This window comes from Scomber japonicus, chromosome 3, assembly GCF_027409825.1.
Source record: "Scomber japonicus isolate fScoJap1 chromosome 3, fScoJap1.pri, whole genome shotgun sequence".
Taxonomy (NCBI): Eukaryota; Metazoa; Chordata; class Actinopteri; order Scombriformes; family Scombridae; genus Scomber; species Scomber japonicus.
Window position 1 is genome coordinate 26,285,257 of NC_070580.1, and position 24,775 is coordinate 26,310,031.

General features: G+C 38.5%; 1 protein-coding gene across 1 annotated transcript; it reads left to right on the plus strand.

The window, feature by feature from the left end:
• Positions 1-5,440: 5,440 nt before the first annotated feature.
• On the plus strand, positions 5,441-23,917 carry smarcd1 (SWI/SNF related, matrix associated, actin dependent regulator of chromatin, subfamily d, member 1). The gene is made up of 13 exons (XM_053316318.1): positions 5,441-5,636; positions 9,932-10,107; positions 11,542-11,584; positions 12,493-12,615; positions 14,139-14,261; positions 14,911-15,027; positions 15,350-15,451; positions 15,640-15,801; positions 17,101-17,198; positions 17,421-17,556; positions 19,575-19,697; positions 21,326-21,427; positions 22,341-23,917. The coding sequence occupies exons 1-13, from the start codon at positions 5,451-5,453 to the stop codon at positions 22,392-22,394; spliced, it is 1,545 nt and encodes a 514-aa protein (XP_053172293.1). The 5' UTR covers positions 5,441-5,450; the 3' UTR covers positions 22,395-23,917.
• The last annotated feature ends 858 nt before the right edge of the window (positions 23,918-24,775 follow it).

Here is a 24,775-nt window from a genome sequence, read left to right on the forward strand (position 1 = left end):
AACAGCTGCAAGCCACAACACTGGTATTTTGGAGCTCCATACTCTTGAAATGTAATTACAGCTTTATGACAAAAGGATGGATGAGAAATATCCTGCACAGCCAATTCAAGGTTTATCAAGATTGTCAGACGGCCAACAGCTGCACATTCGGGATGATTTCTCTCGTATTTGACTGTACATCTATTGCTGCCAAATGCCATTATATTAGAAAAGCAGTTTGGTGACACATGACTTTGAATATTAAAGCCTAGTTATATCTCCTTAAACATGGCCGGCCTCAAAATCATGTATGCTGCTCGGTCCACTGCACCTCAGTGACATCAGGGGTTACTCCAGGTCTCAGAAGTTTACTTTTGCCTTATCACTTTTTCATGATTGCTTTTCTTTTAGCGGCAAACCAAACATCAACATTGTTCATCAAATGTGAGCACGCATTAATTTTTTATTATTCAGAATAGGAACCTCAGCTGGTAACCACGCATTAATATACCAGTGTTGAGGCTCCTGGGATCCAGCTACGACAACTGATGAAGATTTTCCTGTCTCGAATGTCTGAAACGTGATTTTCTCCCCTGATGGTTTTATTATTTTCTGTTGTACCTGCCAAGAAGACAAATTAATCAAGAAATAAAACATAATGCTCTTGATTTCCTGCTGGCATTTGTGTTTATGTCTGAGCGATAGTCTGCTACTCAGAAGATTGGAGGCAGGTCAAAGATTGGAGAATAGAGGAGCACTGCCTGCCAGTGACAGAAATACCATGGAAGATGCTTTCTGCATCCTGATAAGGCTCCGGGACAAAGCAGGTGGGGGGTGGATGGGAGGTGGCGGTACCAGCGGGAGTTCAGACAAACAGGAAATCTTTCCAAAAATTATGCATTAGTGAGAATTTCCTGCCATCCTGTGGTTTTAATTTCTCAATCTCACGTGTTGTTAGGGGCTGGCAACCACATCTCTCCTCTCTGAATGAGGTTAAAACATTACGTGCCCTCATTCAGCGCCTGATGAAAGATCAGAGATGACTGCTTTCTCCTTGCTTTCACCTTGTTGGTTGACACACAGCCAATCGGAAGAAAGTGTAAGAAAGAGATGCTCCTGAATCTTTCTTAAACTGCTTGCCCTTCTTAAATGGCTGTAACACCCTCAGCTAATCACCCCAAGCAGCTGGATGTAATTTAGAGTCGTGAACAGAGCGGATTGTTCCCTTTTATAGGCTTCCTGTTCTCATGCAGGGAACCTATAATTTCTGTTGTTATATTTTAATGAGAGTTGTGTTGGTGTATTCATCCACATCTGTCAGTTTAATCAAGCCCTCTACTGATGGTGGACATGCACTCTGACTCAGCATCTTTTTAGACACGCAAGCAGCGGAGGGAAGAGCAGTATCACTATGACTCGGACTGAAATTTAACAACAACTATTGGATGGATTGTCTTGAAATTCTGCACATACATTCATTTTCCCCAGAGGATGAATCCTACTGACATTGGCCATTTCCCAGACCTTATACTCGCATCAACCATAACTTACTTATCAAACGTCAACATGCTAAATTAAGATGAACATGTTAAATATTGTGCCTGCTTAACATCACCATGTTGGCTTTGTCAGTGTGTGCCTACGTCTCATAGATAGATAGATGGATAGATGGATAGATGGATAGATGGATAGATAGATAGATGGATGGATGGATGGATAGATAGATAGATAGATAGATAGATAGATAGATAGATAGATAGATAGATAGATAGATAGATAGATAGATAGATAGATAGATGGATAGAGGGATAGACGGATAGGTGGATAGGTGGATAGATGGATGGATGGATGGATGGATGGATGGATAGATAGATAGATAGATAGATAGATAGATAGATCTAATTAGAGCTCATTAAGTCTACACATGCTTACTGTACAGAAATGCATTTTTAAAGCAGAATTGACACTGCAGCTTGTCTCTGTGTTCTCACTGCTGCCAGCATGTCAGATGAGTCACGTTCCTGGTATAAATTTATCCTGTCAGATCTCTCAGTGCAATTAGGACGCTCAGCCGTTTGTCATAGATAAGGCTTCTCTGGGCTCCACTTTACATTCTGCTCGTTAAGAGGATTAATAATTATAGCGCAGTGAAGTTTCTCAGTAGTAAAAGAGGCTGTATTCGATTTCAGACTGTGGTTCGCCTGATTTGTCCTTTCATTTGTTTAACTTATGAACTGTTATCCATTTGTGTAATATCCAAGCTGTCACAGGGCCGATAAAGTATAAACCTAATCAGCTGGCATCTTAAACACACAGGGGATATACCCCCCCCCCCCCCCCCCCCCCTCAGAGATTTCAAGCACAATGGAGCAAACCAGATACTTTTGAGTCCAATAAATGAGAATTTCACAACACCTTGTTCCAAAAAGAAACACAGTGCAACCCCCCCCCCCCCCTCCTCCTCCTCCTTCTCTCCTCCTCCCTCATATGCGCTCACACAAACCCACTTGGCTCTGATCAAACAAACAGGCTATGCAAACAGATGGCATGCCATGTTTTCTACTGTTGTAGCTCCATGCTAATTGGGGAGAAGTGTAATGACATCAAAGTTTTGGAAACAAGAAAGGGTTTGATTTTGCGGCTGACTTACAGGACCCCAACGGCTCCGCTCTTAGTTGTCGTGTACTTGTTAATACAGAAACCACTTCAGAGGTTCAACATCCTCTCATTCTCTCCCTCCAGATGGAGCATAATAATGATATGCGTTCAAAGAAGGTCATGTAAAACTTTCCATTCAAAGACCATTCAATCATGGACGCGCTGCAGCTGCAATTTAAAATCACCTAAAAGACAGAGAAGGAGGTGATTTACTATCAATCCCTGCTCTGTTGAAAGATATTGATTTTATTTGAATTTCCCACAACACATTTCTGTGTGTGTGTGTGTGTGTTGAAATTAATTAAATGCAAATGAGAGTTGACATTGAAGTCTGCCATTAATAAAGCAACACAAAGGGGAATGAAAACTACAGATATTGAGAGAAAAATGTTTCTCCAATCAGATTTTGGTTTTGTGTTAATGAAGTAAAACAGAGATATTGTAATTTTTGTTGTCTTTTTTTGTTATGCTTTAATTGTTAAGATGGTAGGCTACAGGTACAATGTTAATATTCAAAAAACTGTTGTATTTCATTATTTCTCAGATGGTATCTAATGGATGGTACACAATACTTCCACTTTGTTTTACTGTGAGATGTTCAGATGGTGTTTGGTTTGGGGTTTAATACAGTTTGCAGTGTCTGGTAGACAGTTGGCTGAGTGATATTACAAAGAAATGGAAGTTAACCTTCTTGGTCCTTCTGTGACAAGCCCAGACAAGGATGTTTGGTTTGGCTTTATGGCAAATTCAGACTTTCAAATTTAGATGGGCATTGCATTTCTTCTTGCAATGACAATAAAGACATTCTGACTTTCTGACATTCTGATAACAGACTGGTTTAGAGACAGTGAATATATTTGGAATAATTCACACTATAAACTCATTTTGCCACTGTCATTTATCTACATATGACACAGCTGACATCAGAGTGATTTTAAAACTAAATTCTAAGTCATTTTAAAAAGTGTAAAACACCCAGGTTTTATTTGATTGGATAGTTTGATATAGTTTCAGTTTCAATGGACATGTGATGAATTTTCACATATTAATTGATGTTATTTTTGTCTTCTTTTTACACATTTGACTTTGTAACATTTCTTTGAAGATGAATGGTGCTGTTGCAATGCTTTTTTCATATGTTCAGTAAGACCTGCAATAAAATATCTTGGTGCAGATAGCAGAGTAAAAAGATGAGATATACTTTATATATACAATAAACATGAACATACTGATGCATGAGAAGGAATTATTTTAAGTGTGCTATTGTTACATCTCATTACACAAGTATTAAAGAGGTTTTTGACTTTTAACATCTTACAAAAAACAGTGTGTGTTCAGGGTCACATTTCAGATGTCTATGAGTTGTTAACAGCTCCAACAAAATAGTGAGTCACTCTAAACTTTTCACATGGTTTCATCTCAATAAATGTTCAAATGATCCAATATTCCACCAAAAATCAAAGATTAGAGGAAAAAGGAAAATTGACTATAATTTTTGCTTTTACACTACATGTCACATTCACCCATTCACACACATTTATACACTGATAGCAGGGGTTACCACGCAGGGTGCAACCTGCTCATCAAAGGGAAACTAACACATCCACACACATTCATACACCACTGGCACAGCTTATCTTGTATCTTTCCCAAGGACACATCGACATGTGGACTGGAAGAGCTGGGAATGGAATTGCCAAACCTCAGATCAGTGGATGACTGCTCTAACTTCTAAGTGACAGCCACCCCAGTACAAAAACTCAAAACAGATTTTTGTATCAGAACTTTGTTTGATGTCCTTTTATCTCCCATTAATCATAACACGATCCCTCAGATTTATCTGGCGACCTTTTGGAGGGGCCCCACCCCTAGGTTGGGAACCACTGGACTAAACTAAGTTTAAATAAAGTAGTTAAAACTAACTCCACCTCCATCAGCTACAACTGTAACATGCTTCTCACACAATCGTGTTTCAGTAATAATAATCTAGTGATGTCATATATAATAATATATCAGTCAGATGGACAAATTGACTTGAATACTTTAAGCACATTTTGCTGCTTATACTTCTGTGCTTTTCTCATGCAGGACTTTTTTTTCTTTGCTGTATTGGTACTTTTAGTTAAGGGGCTATCAAAATGATATTAGGTGTTGATATAATGTATTGGATTCATATGTTAATAAGATAAACAACTGCAAAAAGTGTAGAGTTTCTGTAGAAATCTGTGATGGTTTATTGTGAACCATTATTATTATACACTATAGTACACCACTCAACTATGTATTTTTTTTTTTTTTTCTTGTTTTAATTTATATTATCCAGTGAAATGAGTAATTTAGCAGAGGGGTTTGAACACTTGCAGGGCATTGTATGTCAAATTCTCATTAGGAGCTGAGCCCCTCCAAAGGTCTGATCCTAGAATCGCCCCTGTGTTAAGTAAAGGATCTGATTCCTTCCATCTGCCCTTTCTTCCTTCCATCTTTCCTGCCTGACTTCTTTTCCTTCCTTCATTCACTTCCTTTACATCATTATACCTTTTCCCTTCTTTCCATCCGTCCTTCCATCTGTCCTTCCTCCTTTCCTTCTTTCCTTCTTTCCTCCCTTCCTTCCTTCCATTTTCATAATGGCCCGGCCCACAAGAGATCAAATTGGACTGTGCGTGGCCCTTGAATGAAAATGAGTACCTACATCTGCAGTACCTCACTCATGTCGCGGGAGGCGCTGCGGCACCGTGAACACCACCCAAACCTCAGCTCTCACTCTCGCGATAGTTCCGTACCTCCACCGTCCGGCGGCGACATTCAGAGAGGAGATGGCGGCCAGAGGGGGGTTTCAGTCAGCACCAACTGGAGGTGGTGGCGGAGCAATGGGACCTGGACCTCCGGTACCGGGTGCAGGACCGGGCATGGGCCCTGGGACTCCCTCTGGAAGGATGGGACCGTCGTCGGCGGCGCAGAACCATATGTACCGCTCCCCGATGCCCGGGCCCGGTTACCCGGTGAGACATCTCTCCGTCTGCTAGAACAAAGCCGCCCGTCGCTGCTTTGTCACTGGCGGCTAACTTTACCCACCGGGCCACGACTCATACTTTCCGACAGCCCCGCAGAAAAAACTAGCTCCAGAGATGTTTTAATTGCTCACTTTAACCGAGTACCGGAGTTTGTTTGTAGTTTGAATCCGTTAAACCTCCCGCCCGCTAACATTTAGCCACGGTAGTCACAGTAGCTAGTTAGCTTAGCATGCTAACGCCGCTAGTGAACTGGAAACTGTGCCTTTTAATGTGCCGGTTTAATAGCTGAAATACCACCATGCAGGCTGCAAGCACTTTTCCAAACGGTGCAAAGCTAAACAAGTGCGCCTTTTCCTATTAAACATTGAGATAGCTCAAGCTTGATTAACATATAAAAGATAGCTGTGGTTAAGTAACACATCTTCTTTACTAATGAATGAACCGACTGCAGCTAATGTTTGCAAAAGTCTCAAAAAAACAAACAGTGAATACAGGAGAGGATCAAACTAGTATCAGACTGCACGCTGTGTGTTTATAGGCGATGAAGTGCTGTTTGCTGCACACTACTTGGTGTTTTCCAGCTTGTTGAGGTAACATCTGTGTGTAGTTTGGGTGAAGCTACCATCACCTGGCTGTGAGAGCTGCTTACACTGCAGATGGAGAAGTTGGATGACCTGGTTTTGTTTGCTCAAAAGAAATGTATTATGATTACTTCACTGTGCAAGTAACGTGTCATAGTTACACATTTAGTCATTTGGCACGGGTGATCTCGTCTGGTGATACTTCTAGATTTAAAAACATAATTATAGGGGATGTATTAGTTACTGAGGTACATAAAAGTGTCTTTCTGTTGTGAGAAACAGGCTTTCACCAGTCTTAAGAGGTGCTTCAACCTTAAATCTGGAGTCCTATGTATCCATGCATGTAATTAGTTCGTGTAATTTACATTTTTGGACATAATGCACCAAATATTGTACTTCAAACATGCAAAAAGCAGAAATAGTGTGAATAAAAAAAATCATCACAAAAACCACCGTTACATCAGGAGCATATTGTTTTGAGGCACACTGTCATAAATGGTGATTGATATAGGACTGATTTAATTTGATTTAACTTTTTTTTCAGTTTAGGGTTTATTCGAAAATATTAAAATGACAAAGTAAACATGTATAGGCAGCAAAATGTTTAGAAAGAAATGACTGCAATTTTGTTTTAAGATAAACAACAAAATAATCAATGTCTGTTCAATGTTCATAAGGGTGTAGGATGAAGTTAGGAACTTTTTTTAGTCCTTTAGTCTTTTTTTAGTCCTTTTTTCTATTTTTTCTTTTAAGCTCTTACCATCAAGCCAAAAAACACAATTTATTGTGGAGCATGTGTTAAACAAGCGCAGTGTTAGAGTTTATGTGAATTTCTGATGTTAAACAATTACTATCTTAATATGAACTTAAATGTAGGTGATATATAAAGTTGAATAACTATGATTTAGGGAAATCCTGCGATCCTGTAATGTTTTCAAAGATTTGTCACACGGCTCATGTTCATCTCTACATCTTGAAAGCAGCAATAGTCCGAAACATAAATATAGTCAAGTATTTTTACTGTATTAACAGTAATAAGACAAAGAAATAGCAGTCTTGCAGCTGTGAAACTATAATAAAGGAATATTTGGCATTTTTGGAAAATTACCAGAACAATTAAATGATGGTCAAAACATTTTTGTTGGTCCATTAATTAAGTCTCTATAAATAATATATTATTTAATAAATCTGCATGGTTCTTGTGACTCTAAATCCTAAGTTGTTTTTTTGTGACCAATTTTTTAATTAATTTTCCAAGTGGAGGCTACAACACAGGCAGTACACTTACAACATAAATAATACAGTCAAAGTGAAGAGTGTACATCTGATTTGAATACAGGTGTTGATATTTGTCTGCAGCCACAGAACAACCAAAATAATTCCCACAACCATCCCTTAGTCCTCACTAATATACATCAACCCCCCCCCCCAAAAAAAAAGAAGAGTAAAAAAAATACGTCCTATGAACTGGAACATATTTACTTAATACTAAATCAAAAAGGTGTGAAATCTATGAATCTATTAAGTGCAAGTGCAAATTGGGCTGGGCAATATGGGCAGAATCAAATCTCAAGATATTTTTGACCAAATACTTGTATCGATATTTTGACAATATTGTATGGATGACTTTCTGTGCTTTCACAGAATATTTATGCAATGCGATTTTTGATAAATAACCATCAGTAATGTAGATAAAGGCAGATAATAGAACTGTCTGTTAAACTCAGAAAATTACATTTTTACTGTAATGAAGCCTTTTAAAGCAGGAAAAGACACTTATTCCATATTGCTATACTACAATATTCAAAATCTAAGACAATATGTAACTATATCAATATAATATCCATTTATTGCCCAGCCCTAAGTGCAAATATACTATTTATGTATGTTTTAAATCTCTATCCATATGTGTGAGTGCACTAAGACCTGTGGCTGCTAATAGCACTGTGTAGTTACTATTGTTACCCAGCAATATGTTGCAAAATCTGTGTTAAATATGTTAATAGACAAGATTAACACATTTATACTACACATTATAACATCTTCTGACTTGTGGTCTAGTCTTATCTGATTTTCTATTCCATAATGGTTGCATCTCTATCCAATATGCTGTTTGTTAGAATCAAAATGTTTGAAATGATAAGTATTTTTTTCTCACTGGTCCACAGCAGTTGAAGTGCTTGCTGCTTAGCTACAAGGCAATCTGAATCAGAGTTTGTTGAAAGGATGTTACATCTTCCTCTCTTTTTTTTCTCCTCTGGTGTCCTTGACTGCTTTCACTCACACAAGCAGCGTTCCACAACTTGGTCAAAGAGGCTTCCTACCATGAATGCTGCAGAGCTTCAGTTGTTTCTCAATAAACCAAGGTTGCAGCGATGTATAGTGTAAAGAGTACTTAATGATCGACATGCAGTCTCTTTCTGCCCACACTGCACTGTGTGGAAAAGGCAGAGCGCGTTCACCTCGCTTGTATTGTTGACAAGTCAATGTCCGTCACTCTTCCTCCCATCAGCCCTCCACTGTAGGCTCGAGGGGTGGAGGTGGGGTGGGGGTTCGTTTTTCCGTAATATCTTCTCATTTGGTGGACTGGATGCTGGAAGGAAAGCTGCAATCAGTCTGCTGCACTCATGTTGTCAGATACAAGAAGTCGCCTATTTGAGTTCTTAGTGCATGGTGTGGTGAGTTGACGGCAGTTGTCCTTCACATATTTGCCAGCCGGCGTGCATGTTAATGTTTTTTTTATCTTGCCTCAAATATCAGAATGTGTGGATTTTATGTTAAGCATCACAGAGCTCATAACTGCTGCACAGCATCAGGAACCATATTTTTCTCGTTGCTTGTGTCTTAATGTAAGAAAAAATGTTTTACTTAGTTTAAATGAATTCATGCACATCAAGTAATGTTCAGCTAATGCTCTGTAATGTTCTGTGTTGATGTCTCTGCACTGACAGCGTCCGTTTGGTCTCATGAAAAGCAGAGGATAGTAGGTTTTGAAAGCGTTTTGTTGCACACGTTGACCTTGGTGATACATTTGTCTTTAATGAAATGGAGGTGCTTTGTGCTTTTGGTGTTTTTGCTTTTTGTTCACCAAATTGCAGCCACAAGTTAGCTCCCATGATGGTTAGTGTTCGCTGAAGGCAGGATGATGTCCACAGATGAAACCTGGAGATTTTTACCTTTTGATATGTAAAGCCTTGTTTATACACATTATTTCCACCTTCATCATTTTTTGTATTGCTTTATTACTACAGCAGTTATTTAGTGAAGCATAAATGAAGCTGCAGTTCCAGCTACAGTGGTGCTGCAGAAATGGTTGTGGCACAAACGGTTGAAGTCAGAAGCAGATGACCAGGTGACCTTCTCCAGGTTGTTTGGAGCATCTTCATATGGATGGAAAATAATGAGATATGTGTTAAAAATGAAATCAGTTTTTAAGTGCAGCCTTGAACAGAAACAAAAAAAGAGAGAAATATGAGTATGATGCAGCACAACACACACAAGCGTAAGGCAGTGCAGGGTCCAGTTTCCTGTACTTTGAATAAACTTTGGTAGGGAACTAGAAGAAGCGTTTACTAGCATGTGTAAAAGCTGTCGAAATATCTCTGTACACCAGACTCAGAGCTGTGAAGTGACTTGTGAAATAGGATTTTGGTGTTTTTTCATGTTTTATTTAAAAAAAAAAAAAATCTTTCTTCTCTGCAGAGACCGGGTATGCCTCCATCCAGCCGTATGACCCCGCAGGGACCCGCCATGGGACCCCCAGGATATGGTAACAGCCCTGTGTCTCGCCCCGGGATGCCTGGCGTGATGGACCCGTCTCGCAAGAGGCCCGCACCCCAACAGATTCAGCAGGTTCAGCAGCAGAACCGCAACCAGCAGTAAGTGCCCCTCACAATCCAGCAGAGGAGATCGATCTTTAGAGCTGAACTTTAATTATATCCATTGTTATATTAGAAGTAATCCAGCTTGAAGCAAGAACAGAAGCCAGTGTTATGATTGTGATCAGAGGTCTGTTATTGCAATCTTGCACACGCCCACTCCACTCTAGATTTTTTTATCACCGCTGCCTCAAAAGAATGTTTGATATTGGAAAACTTGTTTTTCATTCCACGGGAAAAATAAAATACATGACCTTTTTTTTTAATGAAAAGGAAAAAAAGAATTAGAAACTTTACAAAGAACAGTAGAATTAATAAAAAAAAGCATCATTCAGTAGCTTCAAACAAAACAAAAACACACATTTTGGGTGACATTTTTTGTATGACATTCAAAATTGTTTAGCGAAAAACACCAAACAAGATTTTTGAAAAGCAGTTTTGCTTTAATGTTACTGACATTTAAATGAAATGTGTTTTGTAGGACACAACTAGGCTTAAAAGAGGGGATACGAGCAGATGAGTGACAGAAACCAAACTGAAATTTAACTGAAATTGGCACTTGTGTACACTTAAAGTCCATGTAAAGTGAGAGTAAATATGTGTTCTGAGTTTGACATACCACAGAAAAGTGTGCCCTGCCAAATTTTAAATGATTAAAAAAATTGCCAAATATATGAAATGAGGCTTCAAAATTGTATAAAAATCAGCCTCTTTCTCTGCTTCCAAACACTGTGGGAGTGCCCCCCGCGTTCGCTGAAACCCCGCCCCCTACCAAGTGTCACCTGTCAATCAAAGTCACCACCTCTACCTGAAACATGGACACTACGTCTGAGAGCTTTCTGCTGCTAGCTTGGCGGCTAACTCAGCTAACTGGCTAACTGTAGACTGTATTGGTATTAGTGTTAGATGTAGTAACAATAACTCGCCATTAGGCAGGTTAACCACTGAGGAGAGCGGACTCTCGGTCTAATATAGTAGGGGAGGGACCAAGGTCACGTGGGCACGCCACTAAATCACGGAGTACCCCTTTTTTGCAGTCTCAGAAAATCAGGAAAAATGAGAGAGTGAGAAACAGTTTAAAGCTCTATCTCCACAATTAACTACTGCATAGTTACACAAAAATAACTAATAAAATGTAATCCTGTGTTCATCCTCCATCATTTAATGATGATGCTTGCTGCCTGCGTCTCAGTTAATACCTGCAACATTTGTCATTAGACCTGCATGATCCTGATCCCACTGCAGCCTTCTGCATGTGGGACTGAATTACTCAGATTGTGTTCATGCCTTTTCGTTGTGAGTGTGTCTCTGTATACATTTGTGTGTGATTCAGGTGTTGTGTATAATCTGAAATGTAAAGACTGAACTGACTTCTTTGTCTTTTTGTGAAGGCGCCCAGAGCTTATCTTCTTTTCATAATTTGTTTTTTTACAGCACAAAGAAGAAGAAGATGGCTGATAAAATTCTACCTCAGAGGGTGAGTATTAATCAAACAGCGATGCATGGGAATTCATTAATTCTGGCCTTGAAGTCAGAGAGATAACATTTGCTAGTCCATTAAAATTTTTATTCAGCTAGATCTTTACAAAGGAAAGTTGGTCTTTAAAGGACCCTGTTGTTTCAGTTTGATGTATTAAGACTGCATTTACTGTAAAAACAACAGATTCTTGTGCTATCCTTTTATCTGGTGTGGTGGTGTTCATCCTGATCAATGCTTCAAAATCTGACAAATTGGATTAGAAAAAAACTATCTGCTCTATGACTCCTTAACTCCTCATTAAAGTCTGTGTAAAGTGAATTGAGACATTTTCTTCTAAACACATTAAATAGGTCATAAATGTATTAATAAAAAAGGTGTAAAAAGCATTTGAACCATTTAGATTTGAATTGAATTTGCTTTTTACACAACTTTGAAGCCTAATTTCTTATATTTGGCGATTTTTTTTTTTAATCATTAATTTTTCTTACATCAGATAATGTCAGTCAGTATAACTCATTGTGGTAACCTTTCATTTTTAATTGTATAGAAATAGTTTCCTATTGAGCATGTTGGATCATTTTTGAACACTTCTTAAACAATGTTTTTGAATCTTTCAAATGCTGCCTTCAAATAATTGCTATAGTACTTAGTATTCATTGAAAGTTTGAGCATTTATGTCTCAAAATCCATTTTTTTAACAGTTACGGCTGCTTGAGGACATTGTAGCGACATCATTTTGCATTTTATACAGGCCATATGTGAGACAGAGTTATTAAAAATGACTATAATGGCTATTGAAGTGTAGAAATATGGTTAAAAACTGACGACATGCTCCTGAGTGTACACTATTCAGAGTGTTAGATGTTACATAGATGGTCACCACTGTATTCTTTGTTCTCTCACAGATCAGGGAACTGGTCCCAGAGTCTCAGGCTTACATGGATCTATTGGCTTTTGAGAGGAAGCTGGACCAGACCATCATGCGCAAGAGGTTGGACATTCAGGAGGCTCTTAAGAGGCCCATTAAGGTTTGTTTCACTTAAAGTTTTCACTCTCATACTCCCTAAATTATTCATTTTAAAGCTGCTCAGAACTGTAGGACCTACATGCACTCCATAACTGGATATTTAAAGGTAATGTCAGTTCCAGTTTTTGACACTTCTCTTGACAGCTTGTACCCTTTTCACAGAACTTTTAACACATATCCCAATTTTCAAACTACATTCACAAAACCTCCGGCTCTTGTTGCAAAATCAAAGTCGGCTCAGAACAGTACAACATCAAACAGTCTTTTCAGATTATTCACACAGTCAGTCAAAATAACAACACTACAGAGTGTTCATTACACACTACATCAAGAAATGAGAAAACACAGTGACGAGGGCATGTAGCTCCAAAAATACATTTACTGTGTATAATACAGTAAAAATAAATATTGACAACTCAGTTACACAGTTTAGATATAGCATAACGTAAGTACTGCAAGCAATGAAGTACTGAATGTCTGTGGGTTCAGCACCTGAATTAAATTAAAAATACATTACTGCAAAAAACTGAGGGACAAAGACAAAATGCAGTCTACTTTGTCTTGGCAAAGTGATTTAGGGAAACATCTATATAGTAAACTTTCAATTTCAACTTTCCAAAAAACCAATTACCTTTTCTCTTTTCTGAATCTCCTCATCATGGTGCCCACAGAGAATCTGCTGAGTTTGGGTTGTACTCATCTGAAATTACTGTTCTTTGTCTTAATCTTCTTTGCCCTCCTCTTCCTCGTCTTTCTCTGCCTCACACATCGTTTCCATTCATTGTTGGTATCAACCTTCAAACTCGCCTCTGCACTCTGAACTGGTTTATATTGGTTTCATCACAGCATTAGTAATAAGTGTGAACAATTTACAGTTGCTGCATCACGGTGCAAGATGTGTTTTTAGTGAGTGAGACTGTGTTTAGAGTTTAAGAGAGCTGCAAATTGTGTCGAAATTGTTTCAAGTTTTGCCAAAAGAGTGGTCGGTTCAATAAATGGGTTCAGGTCACTGAGCATTTGTTTCAGAAAATAGGGATTTAGTGTTTTTAGCAATTCAGATAAACTGTAATGAGAGCATGTTATTCCAAAATGCCTGAACCCTCTGAGTTTATACATTTTTAGTGACAGATTTGCATGAAAAGGTTAAGAAAATAAAGTGTAGACTCTATATTTTAAAGGCTGTTTATATGTGGCAGTGAACTAAAATACATAATCATATTGAAAGTGCACAGCGTGCCGGGCTCATACTTAATTTGAAATAAACACTGTCCCAATATCTGAATTCTGCTGTTAAATTAAGCTACATGGGTTCCCAGCCGTGCGATTTAATCTTCACCCTGTGCAGGAGTGACTTTATCGAATGAAATACAGCTGGACTCTTTGGGATTTTAAGGAGCGGTTGTGTTTAGAAAACCAAAAAAACTTGAACCCATCTGCTGATCATCACTGTAGATGTAAAGTCTGTGTTGAGTGATTGATGAACATTTTAATTTAAAGTGTCTTTTTGACTGATTTTGTTCTTAGCAAAAGAGAAAGCTCCGGATCTTCATATCCAACACCTTCAACCCTGCGAAGCCTGACGCCGAGGACGGAGAGGGCACAGTGGCATCGTGGGAGCTGCGTGTTGAGGGGCGTCTGCTTGAAGATGTAAGATTCATTATAGAAATATATCACTTTAATTTCCTGAGATATGATGCATGTTCAGTCATGGCTGCCAGTGTAATATGATGGAGAGGAGCAACGAGAGCATCCTGTCTTTACTATTAAGTTTTAATACTTCGCTGATACTTTAATACTTTACTTTGACATCGACAGAGATCTGCTCATAGTCTAAATTTGCTTTTTTAATAACAGAATATATCTAGAGTCTTTTAATCTCTGTGGATCTTTAATAATCAGAATAAATACACTCAAATCCTTGGAATAGTGAGTGATTAATCTTGTTGTCAGAGCCACTTAAAAGTCAAATGCTTTCAAGATTTGGAGGACTTTGATTCATTAAAAATGGAGGCAGTTCATTTCACACTCAGTGTTATGAGAGATCCTGTTAATTGCAGACAGACAAATAAATGAGATGTTATATCTACAGCAAAGAATAAGAAGAATAAAAACACAGGTAGTCACATGATCTTAGAAAGGTTTTAATAATCACAGAGGATTTAATCAGGTTCTGCAGGTTTTGTGTTTATATTGTCTCTTTTTGGCCTTAGAATAAACATCTTATTTTAATCCTCCCTTGTTCAACATGGCTTGTTTGCACATCTCTGATAACGAATATTAACGGTTTTCTTTCTAGACGGCCGTGTCCAAGTATGAAGCCACTAAACAGAAGAGGAAGTTCTCCTCTTTCTTCAAGTCCCTGGTGATTGAGTTGGACAAGGACCTGTACGGTCCAGATAATCACCTTGTGGAAGTAAGATCATTTTTTTCATGTATTTGAATTGAAGCATTACTGTTAACTTTTCTCCTAGTCATTTAATGCCTTCAGATTCTCGTTAGTAAATTGGTTTCTTCTGTTGTGTAGTTTTGTGCATTATGCCACACACACATTTGAGTATTTAAAAAAGTGAATGTCTATCCATGTAATACTCATTTCATGTCATACTTTTGTGACTTAGCAATGTTGCTTTGTGTGTGTTGCTAAAGTGACATTTATATTTAGTCATAAATCTGTGAAGAATATCAGTTTTATAGATTGATATTAACTTGTTATTAATGTGTTTCCATGATTTTAGTGGCATAGGACCGCCACCACCCAGGAGACTGATGGTTTCCAGGTGAAGAGGCCAGGTGACGTGGGTGTCCGCTGCACCGTCCTGCTCATGCTGGACTACCAGGTAACAGCTCAGGGTTTATCTGCCTCCTGCTATATTCTGTTGACTTAAAGTATAAATCAAACATCTGTTCAGTTACCGTAGAGGGCAATAAAAAGGGGAGCACTAGTCATCATATGACAGCACATTTGTTGCCTGCTTGAATCCGCTCTTCATTTCCATCCTTATCTTCTTCTCTGTGTACCAAACAGCCCCCTCAGTTCAAGCTGGACCCCCGACTGGCTCGTATGCTGGGCATCCACACCCAGACCAGACCTGTCATCATCCAGGCTCTGTGGCAGTACGTCAAGACTCACAAGCTCCAAGACCCCCATGAGCGCGAGTTCATCAACTGTGACAAATACCTGCAGCAGGTTTGTGTAGCACGGCTTAAAACCTTAAAATTTAAAACAAACATCAGTGGTTTATTTGATGACTTTACACTTGAACCCAAAAACTCTTTTATTTTAAAGCTGATCAACAGTCACATAGTTGTCCTGCTTAATTCTTGCTCTTGATGTTGCACAGTCCTCCTCTCCACTCTTCCCTTTGTCCTTATATGGAATCTATCTCTCTCTCTGTCTGTCTGTCTCTCTCTATCTGTCTGTCTCTCTCTCTCTCTCTCTCTCTGTCTGTCTGTCTGTCTGTCTGTCTCTCTCCCTCTCTCTCTCTCTTCTTGGGTGACTGAGTGTTTTTCTCTTTTTTTTCTCCAACTTGGCCAAGATAAACACAGGATTGTGAGGAAAGCTGGTGATGAATTTCCTACAAAGTCAACGTGCGAAATATATTAGCTTTTTAGCTCGCAGGTTCTTGTAAATAAAAGAATGATTTGTAATGTGGGAAAATAGTTTAGCTTTTTTATTTTTCCATTTTCACACACTCTGTAAAAATAAGATGTCACAACAGATTGTAATAGCAGAGAGCAACTCAGCTAATGACAAAGAGGACAGAGTGGATTATAGCAAATGTTGGCACAGACAAAAAATAAGAGGCAGGGCTGCAGAACAAAATATGACCGTTTGCTGCAGCTCAATTAATCTGTCAGTGGGCAAAAAATATGTAATTTATCTAAAAATATATTTTTTTAAATGCACAAAAACCAACACAAGTGAGCCAAAGGGAAATAACAGAGTGTACTCTTAATGTGAACATCAGCCTGCCCAGGAACTGTAGATTAAAAAGGAGTCTGTTGACTAACTCTGACACAGTTGTATCATATTGGAATTCATTTGTGTTTTGTCCCTCATAATAAAATTATTTTATATAGTAACTCCATTTATATATTCTATAAATTGGTTATAATTGATGTTTTTCATAACAATGTATCAATTTAGATGTGTTATATGAGGATCCTCGCAGGTAGTGATCAATCCAAAAAATCCACTTGACTTCACAAAGCTTTAAAGAGAGTTTCTCACTAATTTAATTTTGTAATTGTTTGGTTAAAGTTGCTGTGTGATGTAATGAAATAAGCAACTGTTTTATAATACCAGTTTTTTCATATTTTCCACTGTTGACTGAAGGTGATAATTTGTTGTTGTGTTCACATGTTCCTGATGCTCCAGTGGCAAAAAAAATAAATGAGTCTTTACAGGTTTAATTATATTCACCCAGCAGGTATTGTGTCCATACAACATTTGCTGCAGTAAATTAGTGTTGACTTGATTTTTCAGATCTTTGAGACCCAGCGAATGAAGTTCTCTGAGATCCCGCAGCGCCTGCATGCACTCCTGATGCCTCCAGAGCCCATCATCATCAACCATGTGATCAGGTAAGTTCACAAAGATGACACCACCCACAAAAATATCTCAAGATCTACAAAGTTTTTAAAGCGTGTGTGTGTGTGTGTGTGTGTGAACAGTATAAGAAGTTGGGGCCTGCTGTAATCCAGATTTGGTGGTTCTGCATTTTGATTTTATAGCCTGCTGCTGTGCTGCTGTGAACACACATTATTAAAACTAAATGTACTGTACATAATGTTTTCCTCTAACAGCGTGGATCCTAATGACCAAAAGAAGACTGCTTGCTATGACATTGACGTGGAGGTGGACGACACACTGAAGACCCAGATGAACTCTTTTCTGCTCTCCACGGCCAGTCAGCAGGAAATAGCCGGGCTGGACAACAAGGTACAGACCCCGACCCACCAGCAGGATGTAACTGGGTTTTTGTTTTTGTCCCCAAGACTTTGAGGCGGACACATCCCTCGCCTGTGTAATGAAAAGCAGTTTGTCCACAGTGGGAGTCGTGTTTCCTGTTTCCCCGCGATACTTCTGTGCTTTTTTTTTTCTTCTTTTTTTTAAGGTTTTGATCTATTACGCCATTAAATTGCTCCCTACTGTAGAACAACTTGCGCTCCTTCAAATGTCACACTTCTGAAGCGCATGGAAATGGCACTTATTTTTCTGCAGTAGTTTCTAAATGGTTCATGTGACAACTCCCATCTGCTCTAACTGTGTTAGGGCCATTTTAAACACAGTCGATTTAAATCAAATGTGAAGGAGCTGCGTTTTTCATCAAATCCTTGTTCCATTGAGACAGGCCGTGTCGTTTTTTTCCGCCCCTTTTTTGTGAGCCTGCTGAGGGCAATTTCACACATATCTGCTCCCTCAAATTGTTGCCTGTGTATCATCGGCTTTTCTCCAGCCAGCGTTGAGGTCAGTCGGGTCTTCTTGACCTCCTGCTAGCAGCCATTACCTTGGCTGGGATGGCTGTAATCACTTTGATAAGGCACAGAGCCTTCCCCTTAGACGACCTCCTGTGTAGTCTTTTGTTCTGGGACAAGTCAACTATGTAAATACAGAGAATATGTTTATAGTTTACAGGCGCCATTCATTTTGTTACTTTATTTTGGGGATTAGCAGTGATTACTGATGTACACCCTGTTCATGCCGGCGTGATATCAAAAAGTTTGCTGCTGAGCCTGCCCTACTTTTTCCACTTCTTTCATAGTGTTATATTTTTTACACTCAGATACATGTAAACTTGCAGTTGGACTCATTTTATACTCAGTATATATATTTTTTTCTTTTTTAGCGTTTTTCTGGAAGCATTGACCTGCAGGATCTTTGTGCCAGGGGATGTCGACCAAGTGCAGTTAATGAATAGGGCATCACATTTTTGTGGTTGACCAGTTAAAGGACTTTTCCCTGTGTTGATCCTTTTTCGCAAAGTAGCCTAGATTACACCTGTTGGTCTCACCCGGACCACGAGGTGGGTCAGCAGGTCACTGAACAACCGTCTTAGTCAATACAGTTCATTAGTTTGTTAACGAGCATTATTTTTAAGTCAGTGGTTGGGTGAAGCAACTGGCATTACTGCGGTGATGTAATTTAGCATTAAAAGTTTCTCAAAGTTGCTTTTTTTAAATTAGGAAGTAAACTTTGTTCTTATCCAGCAGTCTGAGGGCGTTTTCACACATGTAGCTAGTTTATTTTGAGCTGATTCATTCGCTATAATGATACCGTTGTTGCATTTGGCCCTTGGTTAGTTTGCTTTCACACGGTTAAAATGTAACATTTAACACCGAAATTGTAAACTGTTCTCTCATTGACCAGAAATCTTATCAGAAGGATTCGATTCAGGAAAATAACATTTCCTCTTCTGTGTCCCCAGAAAAGAGCCGGAGCCTCAGCAGCATCTGTGGGTTATTAGTTTCATTATGTTTCTGTGGTTAATATTCCAGTTTCCCTTAAATGAACACAATATCCAGATCCACCGAGAATCTTGTCTGCAACTAGAAAACAAACTCCTGGCATGCCGCGATGTGAAGCAGTTATGAGTCAGTTGTTTCCGTTGGTTGAGTTGATTTCGTTCTCACTGGAAAACAAACGTCTTCAGGGTTCAACTGAGACCCTTTCTTGAAGATTTCAGCCCTCTTATTTTTAGCTGTGTTCACATATTCTCAAACGAACCGATCTTTGGGAAGAAACGCTCTCAGTTTTAAATAAACTTCTCCAAACGAGCAAGATGTGAATGCACCCTTAGATAGTGTTCATTAAACTAAGATGCTGTACAGTTTTTTGATATGTAATGAATAGTTTGATGGAAAACACCCATCCAGTGTGTGATATTTCATGAGATGAATCGCATTCAGTTAATAATTTAATTAATACCCTATTAATTACTTTGAATTCATTATCCCCAGATCCATGAAACCATTGAGACCATTAACCAGCTGAAGACCCAGAGAGAGTTCATGCTGAGTTTTGCCAGAGATCCTCAGGGCTTTATCAACGACTGGCTGCAGTCCCAGTGCAGAGACCTCAAGGTGAGTCTGTCTGTCTTTACCTCAGCAGATGTTTCGACATGGACCTTCCAACTTTGGCTTTTTTTCTACAGTAGTACACTTTGTCCACTGTGAAAAAGTCCTTCTGTCAGTATATATAGTGCATACTTTTACTACAAATTTTTTCCTGTTGTGTGTGACTTCAATCACAAATTTTCAGGGGTAAGCGAAGGTATTCATTCAGAAGACTAAGTGTTTCTTTGCCTGAATATCCTTCATAGCACTTAAATAGAGGAATCTCTTAAGGATAAGAGGCATGAAGAAGCAGCATTATTAGTTTCTCTACTGACTGTAACACCTCCCAAAGACTAAATGTTTCAATTAATGGACATGACTCAAAATTTTCTACCTGGATTCATTCCCCCTGCCTTCCCCCCAATGATGATGATGATTATGATTATGATTAACAAATACATTATTTAATTTCAAGAGATGCTAATCAACAGCCACGCAACATTGATTTTATCTCTCGTCCCTGTCGTCACTCCGGCTGGCTGATTCTTCAAATGAGGACTCTTATTTCAACTCATTTGCAAAGGGAAACAGACTGTACTGGATGTGGAAAGTTAAAATTGTGAATTAAGTTAATGCAGACCTGCCAACGTTTGGAAAATACTCAATGTTAATTACGTGAGCCTAAAGTTTAACTTAGCCCTAATTAACCCTAATTTGCAAACTAGCTAGCTAGCTCACCAGGCAGTTAAGTTGACAAAGTAATGTTAAATTATGTTTATGTGAGTCACAGATTGTTGATTATTTGTACTGTATTCATAATTATTATAGCAGCCAAACTTTTAACAGTAATGAGAGGAACCAATTATGGCATGATGAAAAAAAGAGCAAATAATCAATAATCATTTTTTTCAAAAATCTAAAGGCTTAAACTTTGATTATTGTGGTTTACACAGTTAATGTTATCAAGAATTTTCATATAAACGCATCAACACAGTATTTGTCTGACTGCTGCATAAATGCAAATCATGTATTGTTATGCATAAATCTGCAGATTATGTCCAATAATTCATTGTGCAAACAGCAGCCGATTTGCTTCTGACACATCCGAAGTAGTACTGCTAAAATTCATCCACAGTTGGCGGGTCTGTTATTAACATTTGGTCCGTACAGGTTTGGCTGTGTCAAGTGACTCTGCTTTAAATACAAAGTTCAGCTATGGAAAGAGAGAACTTAATTACATAAGTACGCCAACGTTGTGCACACAAGGTTCCCCTCCAAACACAAGGCTCATCCTGCTCGCTGGGGTGTGACACAGCAGGTCAGAGTCAAAATAGAGCGTGAAACATTTTGTATCATGTTTGACTGCGTGCTCGCCTCCCCTTCTTGTCCGCCGAGTGAGCTGATTAACTCCTGACCAGCTGTCACCCACCTGCAGTGTTTGTTCAACCAAATCTCTGTGAAATTGAACAAATTCAGTCCAGAGCTCGCTGGCTACTGGCACACAAACAGCTCAGTCAACCTTACATTCAAAAAAAAAAAGATAAAAGGTGCCAATACAAGTTAAGAAATGTGAAATGCTACAATAGATAAATAGATGGCACCATACAGGACTACAATCAGTTACGTTTTCTAATTACGTCCATCTCTGTTAACAGACCATGACAGATGTGGTTGCAAACCCAGAAGAAGAGCGAAGAGCCGAGTTCTACTACCAGCCATGGGCCCAGGAAGCAGTCTGTCGCTACTTCTACTCCAAGGTAACCTGTTTGTCCTCTCATTACTCTTTCTCTTTTTTACATTTGACATGGACTGCACTTAGATCATCAATAATTAACTTCAATAATTAGGTGCACATTGGTTTTGTAAGCCTTCAATTCATCACATTTGAACTATAAGTGGTAATAGCTTATTGGGGGTGAAGCCGCTGTGTTTTTCCCCGTTCTGTTTTCCTGTTTTAAAAAAAACCAACAATACCTTTCATGATACTCTCATAGATAATGTAAACTTCTTTTAGATTTGAATTATGGCCAACAGTTGTCATTTTTTCCAACTTTAGTTTCTGAGAAATCGTCATTACAGCACAGCAGATAACTCTAACTACTTTTAGTACCTATGAGCTCCGGCAGCGTTACTGTGGAAACGAAGCCCAGCACATGTGAATTAAGGCAACAGCAGATTAAAAGCAGTTGAGAAGAGAAAAAAAAGTGTCTCTGGTTTCAGAGTTTATCCATAATTGACCTAAATTTAAAAAGCAAATCAATTTTAAGCTGCAAATGATCTGTTTAGTTTTCTCAACATGATCATCTTCAGCTCCCGCCTGACAAAAAGTAATAGTTTAAAGTTTGTGTCGATCATAATTTCCAACTCCCCAGTTTTCACTTAACATTAATTTCCTGTTTTTAAGAGTTTTCTGTATTTTAGAAATGTGATGGTCCACAGACACAGCATGATAACTCCTCAAGACTAACTACAGAGAGTGATCAGATTTTCTTTGTTTCCTTTTTGTATTTAAATTGTTTTGGGGGTTTGTCACCCGTCGCCAGCCTTGGTGAACAATCTCATTTGTATTGTTGTCCTTGAGAGTTTTAATCACAGTGTTCTCTCTGCTGATTAATTAATCACAGTGTTGTCTTGGTGATTAAATCATCTTTATGTGCAAATGTCATGCAGGTCCAGCAGAGAAGACAGGAGCTGGAGCAGGCGCTCGGCATCAGGAACACCTAAAGAAATGCGTCCAGAGACGGCAGACATGAGACGACTGATGAACGTGTGTGTGTGTGTGTGTGTGTGTGTACGTGCGTGTGTGTGTGGGATGTTCAAAATGAATTCCTCACAGTTTTCTGACAAACTTAGAGACATAGATGCTAGATGGCTTTAACGCTATATAGGATGTCTTTCTTTTTTTTTATCTTCACCCTGCAGCTCAGCTACTATTTGCAGTTTTGTTGCTACTTCCACTTTTTTTTATATACATATGATTCTTTTTTTCCCCCTTCACCAGAGCTCCTTGAGCACAATGTATTTTCTCTTGCATGTTTAAGACTTACCTGGAAGCATTCCTTTCATTTTGATACATTGTGCCCACACAAAAGTACAGATTGTGCACAAAATGAAAAGCAGAGGGCAGACTGTACGTGGCAACTTGTAACTTATTTTGTCACTGGAACTAAAAATATCTTAAATCAGCAGGAATGTGTTGATTCTGCCGTCGCTCTTTGTCCCGTTTTGGAAAGTAAATTTACATTTTACACTCCCGGCCCGGCCTCCAGGTGCTAGCCCATTCAAGTTAAATATCAATGGTCATTGTGTTTGTAATTAATCAGGCCACTTTGCTGCACATTGGCTGTCCATGTCACTTTGTCTTAAAACATTTCATCAGTTTGTTTTTTGACACTTTGTGCCACAGTCTGTACGAGATAATGAGACATTTTTAAGTTGAAAAGCTCAATCAGGGCAGAATATACATCCATGTGGCAAAACGGTTTTTGTTAAGGGTGCCAGTATGAAGTTTTTCTTTTCTCTTTTTTTTTTTTTTTTTGTTATTATCATTGATCCTTGTTTTAAAAGTATGTATAATATCAGTACTTGTCTTGTTAACTAGTACAGATTATCAAGGAAGTAGCTAGTATGAGTACCTCTAGTCTATATAGTTTTGTAAATATTGAGCAGAAAAAAAACTGAAGATGGATGTGAAGTAAAATTGTAACTCTTATCCTGGCAAATCTTTTTCTTAACTCTTTGTCTATGCTCAGATAGTTGAACCAGTATTTATATTAATCAGCCCTCGCTCTTGGAGCCTGGTGATTTAGCTCTACATGACGTAAAGACGGCAGTCACGTTTGACAAACCTGCTGCTCTGCTGAGCTGGGAAGAGTTGAATCCTGCCTTTTTTAGTCTTGCGCTTCTTGGTAATGTGCAGAGAAGCTGTAAACACTTGAACAAGCTCGGTCTCAAACGTGGACGAGCAGACGTAAAGAGTCGTAGCTTCTTGGCACACTGACTGAAGACCTGACACCGTTTTTTTTTAGTTAAATGGTTGTTTCCCTGTTTAAGGTAAATATGAGTGTCCTGGCTGAAACTTCTGCGTGTGTGCATTTCATGAATTCCAAGAATACACTAATGTGGGTTTGGGGGGCAGGTACAAGATTTTGAAATGAGTGTGGAAACCTTGGGGATGTAAAACTTAACACTGGGAGGGAGGGAGGGAGGGAGGACGACTGTAGTATTATTTGAATCTGCAGACTTTTTCATGGACCAAACCTATTTTTCTGTATGTTCTTATTATGTTATAATAAAGGATATGTAAAACTATGCTGTCTGTGTCAGTAACTTTGTGCTTCTGCTTTACTATTTCTGCATAGATCATATTTAGGCTGCAACTATTTTCATTATGTCTTAATCTGACTCAATTTCTCAAAGTCACTTGTTAAAATGGCTGAAATTTAGTTTTTTTCCATAGAAGAATAAAGAAACTCAAAATAATTCATTATCAAAATTTGTAAATAAGTTTCTATGGATAAACTAATCATTACACCTCAGTGACAGTGACTTTGTTTCTAACCTTTGTAATGAAAAACTGCTTTACTATTTCTCTGAATGGGTTATAATGAGGCTATGACTCTTATATACAGTATTGATCTGTTAGAGAGATTGATTTTAGTAATTTTCTCCATTGATTATTCATTTTGGTTGAAAATTTCATTTCAGAAATGAACCAAAGATGCCTGTAAAAATGAACTAAGTCCCAGCATGACTTCTTCAAATGTCAGCCTCAAGCCATTTTAAGACATTAAGTTTACTGTTTACTGGCAAAGAAAACCAGCACATTCTCAATATGAAGAAGCTGGAGACAGATCAGGTTTGGAATTTGTGTTTTGATTAAATCTTTGTTGATCAATGAATCAGGTAATCGGCTAATCCTTTCAGTTTCAGATTGTCTTGTTTGAGGGACCAATGCTTTACTTCCTGCAATAACACTGAACATTATGAATTCATTTTACTATTGAAAATGTATTTACTTGAATTCAAAAAGATGATCATTTAGGACATCGCAGTGTATAACAGACTGTATCTTCCATCTTTTTACTATGTGAGAGAGAAAAAAG